At 40.1% G+C, this 13,188-nt stretch overlaps 1 protein-coding gene across 2 annotated transcripts in view; it reads right to left on the bottom strand.

Moving 5' to 3' along the window:
• Nucleotides 1-13,188, bottom strand: part of VPS41 (VPS41, HOPS complex subunit) — a 236,476-nt gene that overhangs the window by 73,998 nt on the left and 149,290 nt on the right. For both annotated transcript variants that reach the window (XM_018558775.1, XM_018558776.1), the window contains exons 9-11: nt 12,180-12,326; nt 7,779-7,845; nt 948-1,045 (exon numbers count right to left, since the gene is read on the bottom strand). In XM_018558775.1, the coding sequence (XP_018414277.1) occupies nt 948-1,045; nt 7,779-7,845; nt 12,180-12,326 (312 nt within the window). The remainder of the gene's footprint in view (nt 1-947; nt 1,046-7,778; nt 7,846-12,179; nt 12,327-13,188) is intronic.

The raw sequence follows: 13,188 nt of genomic DNA, 5'->3' as shown, positions 1-13,188 counted from the left end.
GGTAGGTGCCGGGTGGGGCCGCGAACGAGCACATATAGGCGATCGGCGGGCTATGGACCCGCTGATCGCCTATATGTGTGACACCCGGTACCGGGTGTGTGCATTGTCGGGTCTTTTCTGCCCGTGCGTGCCCGCGAGCGAGCAGAAAAAAATTGCCGTCTGGAGACGGCAACCCGCAGATGCAGCAGTGCCGTCCATCCGTTTTTCTACTACGGGCGGACGGCAAGAGGTTAAAGAAATCGCCACCGAAAAGAATACTGTTTTAGGCCCATTTAAACTTGAGCTGAGCATCTATAGTCATTTCTTGGAGTGTTCGTAAAGGTGTTTTTGTGCACATTCCAGGCTTGATTGTGTTCTTTTATTATTTTTAGCAGTTGGAAAACAAATTACAAAGGAAGAAAATATACAAAAATATGTGTTAAGCGCATTTTTGAGGCACTCCCATTGAAACCCAGAAGCAAAAGTAGCAAAGAACCTGTATGGAAATGGGATCCCTGTAGTAGAAAAGGTTATCTGCTAATTTCCTTGAATGTTTCTTAAAAGTGTTACACTGTATCTCTGTTTACTGAGATGTGTTTACTTCCTATGATCCTCAGCTCCATCTAGTGGCCATAATGTATTTTCTTGATTCCCTACTGCCCATATTATCTGTATAACCAATCAATCCAGAAGAGAAAATAGCTTTAAAGAAGAACTCTGGGCAGAAGAAAACGTAACCCTTGTAGTGGGGCTACTCCAGCACTACAAGGGTTAAGCGCTCATTTTAATCTAGGGTCTAAAATAACAAAAATACGGACTTTGGCTGCCTGCTAGACTGGTCCCTTTAGCCTCTCTGCCCCTCCACTTTGCCCCATTCTCACAAGCGCTGTTTAATTTGCACATAAGGAATGTACATGCAGTATTTCTGGATGAACAGCTATACATTGTAAGTGTAAGCTTATAGTTACCGCTTTATCTGAAGTCTCCTTTACAAAGAAAAGCATCACAAACTGATCACAGAGAGGTGCTATTCCACTGATGAAGAATTCTGCATCAAACTGTGACACTAAAGGGGGAAAAAAAAGGAAAATTAAGTGAAACACATACATATTAACTATGTATATTTTGCAAGCTTCAAAAAGTATTTCAGGCAGATGGAAATTTTTTTTTTTAGTTTTTACATTTATTATGCCTGTTTAAACAGCATGTAAAATTGTTTACTCTTACATTAATTTCATATAATTCCCTGCACATCAGGTCACACTTCAAACCACACTAGCAGTTTAAAAATATCCAGCCAAAGAGTATGGGTCACTGATTTGGTCCATCTCCTGCTATGCAGAATTGTATTGGTCATATCTAAAAAGAACTATCATACAGGCACTATGATGATGCTTTTAGGCACCATTCACATTTGAGAATGGGGCCAATCTTATGAGTCTTGCAAATTGCTATGCGAGACTCATGCAATCAGCTGTGGGTGGTAGAGACTGTACAATACAATGAAAGCTGCCAGCGCCTGCAGCAGTTTGCATGTAATTGCACATGCTAAAATTACCACCTGGCAATAAGCACTGGACACAAGCAGTCTGCATCCATGAGCGATCGTGCACAGACAATTACAATATGACTGCTTGTATGCGGGCACGGGAAGCTGTCATTGTATTGTACAACACCTCTTTTCCACAGCCGATCGCATACGTCTCACATTGCAATTCATGCTGTTCCTGCCAACTGACCCAATCGCAAGTGTGAATGGGGCCTTAGTCAGCAAAGAATTTAGGCATGTATCAGAAAGCACAGATAACATAGAAAAAGGATTGCAAGCTCAAAATATAGTCTTATTTTTCTGGGTTACGTATCAATTTCTTAAAGAGCAAAATACTTCCCTTGACGTGTAATGGGCATAGGACCTGGACACGGCATACAGAATTCAAAACAGCTCAGCGAGATACTAATTATTTGGGTATAAAAGTGGGGAAAACATCTTCCACCTTATATGACCTCAATTACCCCCTCTTAATATCCAAAATTGTTAAATAATTGGAGGCATGGAGAGACCTTCCTCTCTCACTCTTTGGGAGAATCCATTTAGTAAAGATGTCTAGTTTCGCTATATTACTTTACTCTTTGCAAATTATTCCATTGCTTTTAAAACATCCTGATATTAACCATCTTAATCAAGCAATAACACAATTCTTGTCCCAATCTAAACACCCGAGGATATTTTCCCGGAAATTAGGGCCCCCGAAACATCCCCAACATTAGACTATACAATATTACTTCAGATATGCGCTGGACTGGTTGCCGGGTATATCTAGATATTCCAACCTTTCATTGGAATTGGCTGTGGTGGTACCTTTTATCTTTCAGTGCCTCTTCACAGTAAACGTTCAATCCTCCCATATACGATTAAACCTAACGCTATATTCAGAGGCACTATAATAGCATGGGGCATTAAGCGCAGGACACTTTAGCTCTCACCCCATATCTCCTCTTACTGTCAGTTTGTTTGGAATCCTATGTTTCCACAAGGAGCAGAAAATGTAGCATTTGGAATATGGAAGATAAAAGGGCTGTAAACTATTACAAGGATATAATAGGATCAGAAATGATGTTATTAATGAGATTTGAAGGGAGACCCAATTCAAACTAATGCATTGGGCATGTGTATCCTACTTTCTGTCTAAGATACAACGTTTGAAATGCGTTGTACTGGGTCCCACATTGACACACTGTTTATGGACTTGTACGAGAATGAGACTTCTGGAGAAAAATATCAGATTTTATATTAAGACCGTTATTCTATGGTCTCCTCCAGTAGAACCACTCCTTTACCGGTTTAGTTACTTTAACTTCTACTTCAAATACAACTCCTCCTAAGGGCCTGGAGCGGCTACATATTTGCTTACTTACTGCTAGATGATGTATAATGCGGACCTGGAGCAATCCTATTCCTCCAATGGTAGGGGATGTGGTCAGGGGTGTATCTAACGCAAGGCAAACTAGGCATTTGCCTAGGGCGGCACTTTCCAGGGGTGCGGCAGAAAACGCTGCCCCAAACCAATGAGGCGGACAGGGCCGGACTTGCCTTTGGGCATACTAGGCACTTGCCCAGTGGGCCGAGGCTGGGCCGCACAGAATCAGGCAGCAGCGGCTGCCTAATGAGGCAAACTAGGCGGCCACAAGGCCCAAAGAGCGGTTGCCTAATTAGGGAGCTGCCCGGTGGAGGGGAGGGCCCAGTGAGGTGTGGTCTAGCTGGCTTTGTACAGGAGGTGGTGAAGAAGCAGCGGGTGGCTCGGGGCTGGCCATAGCATGTGATCTGATGGTGGGATGTCCCAGAAGCAGGCTGGGGACTGCAATGTATACTGTTGGTACTGATGGCACTTCGGGCTGCAGGTAAGAGGAGCAGCACAGGTATGCAGGGAAAGGGACTCTGCACAGTCCTCCTGAGATCCTGCACAGCCCACCATAGACCCCACACAGCTCTCCTGAGACCCCGCGTGCGCTGTATGCAGTTACTGACAGGTTGCGCAAAATGTCCTGAGGCGGGGCAAATTTAGATTTTGCCCGAGTTTAGTCTTGCCTAGGGTAGCACAAAACCAAAATACACCACTGGATGTGGTGGGAGATCTAAAAATACTTTTCCAAAAGCAAAAGGTTGGAAGCAGTACCAAACAATTCTTCTGCAGATGGCAAACCTTTCTTAGTAATATCTTTAATGTGGCAGGGATTTCCTAACTAATGGATTCCTTTAAATACACGGATTGGTATTTGAAGGCAAAATTGACCAATTCACTAGGAACTTTGGATGTGGGCATTTCTTATACGGGGACTTAACAACTATTTTGTTTGTATGTTTGTTGATAGATGATATTTATACTCAAATCTAATATGATATGTAGAATTTTCTTTCATTTTCTACTAGTCTCCTATGATATGGCAATTTATGACATGTCTTACCCTTGTTTTTTTTCTTTATTTTTATGATTGTTGGTTTGAAAATGTTTAAAATTTACAATAACATTTGTTTTAAATTTTTTTTATATATAAATATATATACAGTAAATTCCTGTTATTCCAGTATCCAGGGGGATCGGTAGATTCTGGATAAATGTAGTTTGTGGTTGCTTGAGAGTTGATGGGTTTGATGCTATACCCCATACTATACCATAGCATAACAGTATTTTGTAGTCTAAACCATTAGCAATACATTGCAGTACTAGGAGTGATCACTAGGTGGCGCTTGTTGACAGGATAATACAGCACTTTGACAAATGATTGCACTTTTCAGAGATCGTTCAGACACTCATTCCCAGGATAACCCAGCACTTCTTAGCCCTCAGGAAGGCTGCCGAGGTCCCCAGCAAGCGCAGGACCTCAGTCAGCCACTTGTTTAATATTTTAGTGCCAGTGTTCTGTCGAGAACGCCGACCCAGTATCTGCGCTTATGTACAGACGGGATTAACGAGGAAACCGGCATTTATTTACAAAGTATTAGTTCGTAATGGTTAATTGTGACTGTTAATAATATGCCGTCCAGTAAATGATGGATGGCAGTAAATGATGGATGGAATATTATTAACAGTCACAATTAACGATTTAAACAAAATACTTTGTAAATAAATCCCTGTTTCCTTGATAATATTGGTCTGTGTGCAAGCGCAGATGCAGAGGTCGGCAAATTCGACTCCGTTTAGCATTGGGGCATTTGCACGAGTATGAGTACTCGTAAAAATGCCCAGTATTGGCAGCGGTATATCCCTACTTAAAAATATAATGCATTGCTGGGACTTGTAGTCCTACATAGTTGGTGCTATTCAGCATTGCTGTATAATCATCATACAGCAATGCAGAATACCACCAGCTATGCGGGACTAAAAGTCACAGCAATACATAATAAAAGTCAGCACTACAGAATATCACCAGCATCCCCCTCCCCCCACACCCCTTTCCTACTCCAGACTTACCTTCCCTCTCCTGCAGGGCCCTCTTCCTCGTCTCTGCAGCCAGGGGGCGGAGCTAAGAGGAGAGGGTCCTCACACAGCAGAATGTGTTGCCCGGCGGTGCCTGCAGTACATTTTGCGGGACCAGTGACAGCCTCTCCATCCCTGCTGCACAGCCACACGTACATGCGGGTGGCTGTGCGTCAGGGAAGGAGCTGCACGATCTCGGGGGGGCCTCTTCTTCCTCGCTGGGCCTCCCCAAGTGGCGGAACGCCAGGGCTCGGTCGCAATTGCGACCGCTGCGACCCTGGTAGTTCCGCCAGTGTCATAGCCCGTTCCTGTACCTTTCCATGCTCCATAGCACTCTCTCATTCTCCTAGAAGGTGGCAGATCAGTGAGTACACATCATTTCTTTTTTCCTGGTTAGATGGGTGTTCCAATTAGCTAAATACCGGATAACAGAGAGCTTACTGTATATATATATTCATCCTCTTGAGGCAAAAACAATGTTATAAAATGTGGGTACTGATAATACAAAGGACTAACAGTACAGGAAAAAAAAAATAAGAAAAGATTTTCCAGATAGGTGAAGCAGAGGAGATGTGTTTTTACTATAATCACATTTCCAGGGTATAAAAATTAAGTTAATTTACAAGCTGGCAACCCATGGTTCTGGTTTTGTAGAAATATAAATCACAGCAAGCATGCAGTAGTTCCCCAATAACTGAGAAGCCACAGGCATTCGACCTCTGAGCAAATGTAAAAATTAGCTGGAACTGTTCACAAACATTAACTCAATCAAATCCTGCTGTCTCCAGTCAAACATAAGGCATAGTGGTGATTACACGCAGTATTACAGCATGAAAATAGCCATGTTGGAAACTCAACACCATTTCTTTTCATCATATTAGAAGGGCAGACATCTGAGCCGAGTCTTCTAGAATATTATTTATCCAGAGGCGATATTACTGGAGAAAGCTTTTTGACTGAATACTATTTCACAAAAAATGTGTCTCACTTCTCATATATTGCTTACAGTCTATGAACAAGATATGATCGACAAAAGAATGTCAGAATCAAACCTTGACATTGTTCCAACACATCAATACACACACATGAATTTTGCGGGACATTAAGGTTATAGGACATAAACTAAAAAGCATACTTATATGCTCACTAAAGTAAATTTTATATATAATCATTGATATATTTTGTGTTATTTTCTAACGTTAATCAGTTTTAGACATTATAATGTATATAGAGCTATGAATATTATGTATAAAATACATAAACAAAGACAAATGATACCTGTGAGGAGATAATGGGGCTAATTTAAAGTGAAACTGCACGGGGAGTGTGGCTGAGTAAATCCGTTGTGAAGATGCACAACTCCTCATGCTATGGGGGAAAAGGGAATCAGGAGGTGAAAGGGTCTCACCTTGACTCGTAATCACTGAGTTCCTTGGCTTACGGTTCACCCCCTGCTCTGAGGGGAATGGTGCCTACTCCTACTGAGGCCTCTTCTTCGGCTTCTTGTACAAGCAGCCAGGCTGATAAGCGACTATCTCCCAACACCGATAATAGATCTCTTGGTTCATTATCACCTGCAGGTCACTGCCTGGGTGTCGCTGACCTTGGACACAGGAAACAGGGAATCCCATGGCATGGTGACAGTACCCACTTTTTTTTTTACAGGTGAGCCAGCTGACAGGCCCTTAACCTTTTCCTTGCCCCTAGCCACTCTTGTTGTCCTCTTCTTAAACCCCCCTTTTTAATTTTGTTTTCCTTTCTCCACCCTTTCTATCATGCTGATTCATTTGTTGTAAATATAACATGGACAGGGATGTAAGTCTAATTGCAGACAATGAACACTGCAACAATAATGATGACTTTTACAGTTGTCACTTTGGTATAACAACATCTTGCTCATATCAGAGTCATCTTTTTCTGTATGTCGACTCGAATGTAACCTCATTGTTAGTTCTTTGTTTGCGATATAACTCATTGCATTGTACTTTTTCCATAACCCTTCCGCTGGTTGTACCACCCCTTTGCTCCCACCTGCCCAGGTTAAATACTTGGTGCTTCTAGGTATGGTGGACAACTGACTCTCTCTCCCTTTTCCCATGATATAGTGCTGGGTGCCTGGATTTTCTCTTGTCTTCATTGGTAAATCTGGATAAGGGAATACTAAGTGAACCTGCTACTTTGCTGTGAATAGGCAAAGGTTCACTTGGAGGACAGTAAGGTTTGGAACATGTTAAATACACAACTTTAACTGTTGTTATTTAACAATGAATGTCAGCATAATTTCAGGGAAAAATTGTGTTACCTGAAAAAATAATATGTACCGATGAGTGAAACACATATCACACACCATTGCATTGTTACTATTGAACCATGACATTCAGTGAACCTGTTATTCCAGGGCTATTGGTTATGGCAGTCAACCAGACTCCCTCCATAATTTTCTAACAAGAGTTACATAATAAAAGCTACAGTAGTTCTTAAATGTTTGCTACAACTGCTTTTCTTCCCTTATAATTCAATGGAAATGCAAACGCTGGTTAAAGCAGCTTTTTGCAGCTTAAAAGGTCAAATGCAGGTCAGCAGGAGTTTAAATGCATCTGTAAAGCAACTCAAATGGAACCCCCAAGCTACTCCAACTGATGTCAAATTTAGGTAGAATACACCAGAAAGCATGTTGCATTTGTCCATCTGCACAAGTCTTTATACTACTATGTCTCTTCTGCTCCTGGGTTTTTTTTAAATGTTCCCAGTTGCCACTGAAAGATTATCGATTTCTATGAATACTGTATTATCCTAGCTAAAAATATAAAAATAAAGACTTACCAATCTCAACATAACGATTTGGTAGGTCTCTTATTTCACTGGGATGTCTCTCTTTCACAGCACAAATCTGTAAAACAACATAAAATATTAGCAATTTATTACATAAAAAATGATGTAAAATTGTTACAGTATATGACATTTGAAACATTTTTGTATAATTTCAACATGTGTTGAAATAAACCATAATTTTTCTGATTAAGGTCCTTCCTTCAATTTAAATAACCTGGCTAAGAAGTCCACAAACTGTTATGTCAATTGCAGGTAAATGCCAGCAAGCCAAATCACCACTTTGGAAGCTGAGGTGATGAAATTGCTCAATTTGAGTTCCGAGCTCCATCCACCTACCACTCAGCAGTACAATAAAGGATTGAGACTTGGAAGAATAGTGAAATACCTTCAATATTACAGAACGCGTCTAGTTCAATGTGACTAACTACTAATAGCTAAGAAGTGGATAATTAACCTAAACAGGCACATCAATGTGTTAGACTTCCAGGTAATTATCAGGATTGGAGATATTTAAAATTGATGATGATGAGGACGACGATACTGTTGAATTTTTTTTTTAGCAAAACCCCCCTGGTTTGTAGTGCCATTAAATACAGTGATTTTGAAACCTGCTATAACCTTGTGCGAGGATGTATGAGTGTGGTAGATCACTTAAGCTTGTACCATATTCCCACAAAACAATACAGCAATTCCCAACCCAACATAATGTAATTTAACTGTTACTATGCAAATATTATATAAAATAAATCACACACTAGTGAACCATTTGTATTGTTTTATGCCTTTTAAATCCATGTAGTGTCAACCCAGAAATGTAAAATCTTAAAGTAGCATTAATGGCAGGGTATTTTTTACCCTAATGCATTCTTCGCATTAAGATAAAAAATGCCCAGTACCTTTCTGTGCCCCCCCCCCCCCCCTTCCCACACTTATTTGTCAGCGCTGCTCATCACCGCTGCCGGTCGCTACCATCCTCCTTTCTGAACTTCCTGTTTATGGGGAGGAGATTGAGTGGCCATAGGGTCATTCTGTCATCAATCAACCTGTTGGGCATAGAGGAGGGGTGTGGCATGCTGTAGGGCTGTTTGTGTCTATGAAAGCATGCACAGGTGCCTCCACAGCAGCCACCGAGCTGATATAGGCATCCATGCAGGGGGTAGGGAAGACAGATGCGGGGACCAACTAGAAAACAAGGAATTTAAATATTTAAAAAAAAAGAACAGATCTTACTGAAAAATGGCCTGGCCAGGAAGGGGGTCTAAACACCTGGTCTTGAAGTGGTTAAAGTCACTCAAATAGCAGAAAATAAGATTGTTTCTATTCACCATGAAATCCTTTCTTCTGAGTTCATTGAGGGACAAAATTCTTGATAGAGAAAATACAACCTTTCCCTTCAAGATACTTAGAAATACTGGTGGCTGTTTGGCTGTAGAGGGGTAAACACACCAGGTGGAGCTGTTGCCTCCTGCTGCCAGTACATGTTATCTGTCGATAAAATGCTGTGCCCCTTATACTGATTTACCGCTTCTGTTAGATAAACTACATAAATATCTGTGAAGTGTTCCCCCTTCTAATGTCAAAGTAATGAAGAAACAAGAAAGTATGTGGTTGAGCTTTCTGTCTAACAACATGCAGGAAAAAAATAGACACTAAACAGGGGTATAGATATAATGAGTAAAAGAATACAGGTACTGCTATCAGATAGAGAGCCTGCAGTCTACCCCTAATGGACACTGGGTAGATTTAACAATATTTTTTTTTTAATCTTACAGCAAACGCCTAAATGTACACATGTATACTTTTATTTGTTTATAAAATGTCTCCTTGTGTTATGTACTGTGAATCCTGGTGCCAGTGCAGATCCTGGTGTTCACAAACATCTAACACAGATCAGCCCGTTACAACCTCTCACCTTTTGATTTGATGCAAAGTTACAATGTTATAGTCTGGGAGAGGAGACCGAGGAAATGTTTCCTCTTGCCTGCAGAAAATACATCATCTAAAAGTATACAAACCCCTTAAGTGGAGCTAAATGACTGCTTTTTAATAATAAAAGGTATCACATTTCTGAATAATTATACTGTTGCTTTAATATTGTGACATGTCAGGATGTTATTCATGCAGAATTGTAAAGTTACTGAAAGGTCCACTGTAATAATGAAGACATTTGGATGCCACATATAAGGGAGTAAAAATGACTACCTTAATAGTGGAGACATGTTTGCTTCAATGCTGGCCAAATATATCAACTCTAGACTTTTTTTTAGGTTTGTTCAGAATTGTCTATCAAATTTAAGAATTATTTGTTTTGTTGGTGCCATGCACACACTTACTTGATCCCCTGCAGATTTTATAAGTTTGCCCACTTATACAGAAATGAAAGGTCTATAATTTTTATCATAGGTGTATTTTAAATGATAGACAGAGTGTCAACCAAAAATCCAGAAAAAACACATGATGCAAATGTTATAAATTGAGTTGCAATTCCTTGAGTAAAAAAAGTATTTGACCCCCACACAAAACATGACTTGGTACTTCGTGAAGAAATCCTTGTTGGCAAGCACAGAGGTAAGACGTTTCTTGTAGTTGGTTACCAGGTTTGCACACATATCAGGAGGGATTTTGCTCCACGCTTCTTTACAGATCTTCTCTAAATCCTTAAGGTTTCTTGGCTGTCGCTTGGAAACTTGAACTTTCAGCTCCCTCCATACATTTTCTATAGGATTAAGGTCTGGAGACTGGCTAGGCCACTCCATGACCCTAATGTGCTTCTTCTTGAGCCACTGCTTTGTTGCCTTGGCGGTATGTTTTGGGCCATTGTCATGCTGGGCCATTGTCCATGACCCATCTTCAGTGTTCTGGCTGAGGGAAGGAGGTTCTCATCCAAGATTTTACAATACATGGCCCCGTCCATTGGCCCCTCAATGCGGTAAAGTCGGCCTGTACCTTTAACAGAGAAACAGCCCTTGACTAGGGATGGTGTTCTTAGGGTCAAAGTCAGCATTTTCTTCCTCCAAACACGGAGAGTCAAGTTAATGCCAAAGAGCTCAATTTTGGTCTCATCTGACCACAGCACTTTCTCCCAATCCATTTCTGAATCATTTAGATGTTCCTTGGCAAACTTCAGACAGGCCTGTACATGTGCCTGCTTGAGGAGGGGGGCCTTGCAGGTGCTGCAGGATCTCAATCCATGGTGGTGTATTGTGTTACCAATGGTTTGTTTTGTGACTGTGGTCCTAACTGCCTTGAGATCATTCACAAGCTCCTCCCGTGTAGTTCTGGGCGGATCCCTCACTTTTCTCATGATCACCCTTACCCCATGAGGCGAAATCTTGCATGGAGCTCCAGACCGAGATCAATTGATGGTTATTTTGTATTCCTTCCATTTGCGAATAATCACACAGTTGTTTCCTTCTCACTAAGCTTTTTGCTGATAGTCTTGTAGTCCATTCCAGCCTTGTGCAAGTCTACAATCTTGTCCCTAACATTTTTGACAGCTCTTTGGTCTTGCCCATGGTGGTGAGGTTTGAATGGAAGAAAGATTATGCGGACAGTGTTGTTGTTAGGAGCACCTTCTTAAACTGACAGGACTAATCTGTGTACCACATAGCCAGTCTGTGTGAGCCAGAAGTATTGTTGGTTGGTAGGGGATCAAATACTTTACTCACTGAACTGCAACTCAAATTATAACATTTGTATCATGTGTTTTTCTGGATCTTTGGTTGATATTCTGTCTCTATCATTTAAAATACACCTATGATAAAAATTATAGACCTTTCATTTCTTTGTAAGTGGGCAAACTTACAAAGTCTGCAGGGGATGAAATAATTATTTTCCACTATATATATTTCACACATGCCGCAACCCTATCAAAAACAATACAATTCTGTCCAACCTTATTGCCAACAACATATCACACATAGACCTTGATGCAGGTCAGATCTGAAGGTGAGGTGAGTGTGTCACCAAACTGTGAAAGTGGTGGTTCTAGGAGAGGAAGTGAAATAGACCTGCCTCTATTCACATGAAGGATTTATAGAAATTATCTAGAATTTTATTAGGAGACCGAGAATTTCTATGATTGACTATATTATTACTAGGTCCACTGATTTCTTGGTGATATTTTTTCCCAACCTGTCCAATCGTTTTTTTTTTTAACAGTAATGTAAACCGCTCACATACAGTTGTTTTTTATGTAGATGTAAATACTGTTAATAGAATCTGAACATGACGGGATTTATTGTATTGCGGCTAGACTTATTCACATTTGAGTGTCAATCACTCAAAAAAAAAATCAATTGCGATCTTTTATAAAAGATTGAAAGTGTTCAGTAACACCATACATTAGAATATAACTAACAAGGAAAATTAAAGGCAAAGTTGCACAATTACCTTAACAGATTTGCCCCATCCAATTACAAGAGTCAGATTATCTTTCCAAAAGAGGCTGCAAGGGTACATATCAGGGCGTAGGCTTGTGTCATCTCTGGGAATATTAGTTATCCTCTGCCTTGTGATGATGTCAAGTATCTTTACTCCCTACATACAAGACACAATGATAAAAATGAGGAGCATAAAGTGCACAAGAAAGCTTCCCTTTGTACCCATCTGGTATACTATTTTTTAATTCAAATCACTCATACTGTATGTAAACCTTTCACGTATAGATTAACTAAATATCTACTTTACATACCAAAATGATAGAACTACTTGGTAAAACTGCAGCTATCAACAGATGAGTAAGAACAAAGCAAGAATAAAACATCTAAACATCTAGTCATATTACTTCTAAAATAACGGTCAAGCTTTTAGTACAATGCATGTTTTTAAACACAAAATTCAGTCATAAAAAAGCTATTCACTTGTTCTTTTTACATTTGAATGTGCTTCTTGACAATAAAAGTGACTGAGCCCATTTTTCAGCCTGTGACCGCTCCAAAAGAATTTCAGTCATGTTAAATGGACTCTAAGCATTGCAAAGTGTAATAAAAAAACAAAAATAAGAAATGAAAAAAAGGCTCTCCAACACTTTGGAAAAACTACATCAAGCTGCCGGGAATATATTTCAAACCCTTGGCAAAGATATTTATTTAAAATATAAGGTGGGGAGGAGATGAAGGATGCCACATCCCAACCTGAACAGTTATACACCATATATACAAAGACGGACTTTTAAAGCACCCACTTAGAGCGATTAGATCAATGTACAACATATTTTGTTAAATATAAAAATCAATTAGTTAATAGAAACATAAAATCAAAACCCATCACTAAAAATAACTCCCATAAAACATTATCTCGCCTCATCCACTTATCCTAACCTGTAACTCTGTAAAACTCTTAATATCATTCCATGTTTATATGCAAGGTATCCAATCTTTTACATATTACAATAGAACAT

Source organism: Nanorana parkeri, unplaced genomic scaffold (genome assembly GCF_000935625.1).
Source record: "Nanorana parkeri isolate BGI_ZX_2015 unplaced genomic scaffold, ASM93562v1 scaffold357, whole genome shotgun sequence".
NCBI lineage: Eukaryota > Metazoa > Chordata > Amphibia > Anura > Dicroglossidae > Nanorana > Nanorana parkeri.
This window is presented reverse-complemented; position numbering and strand designations above follow the sequence as displayed.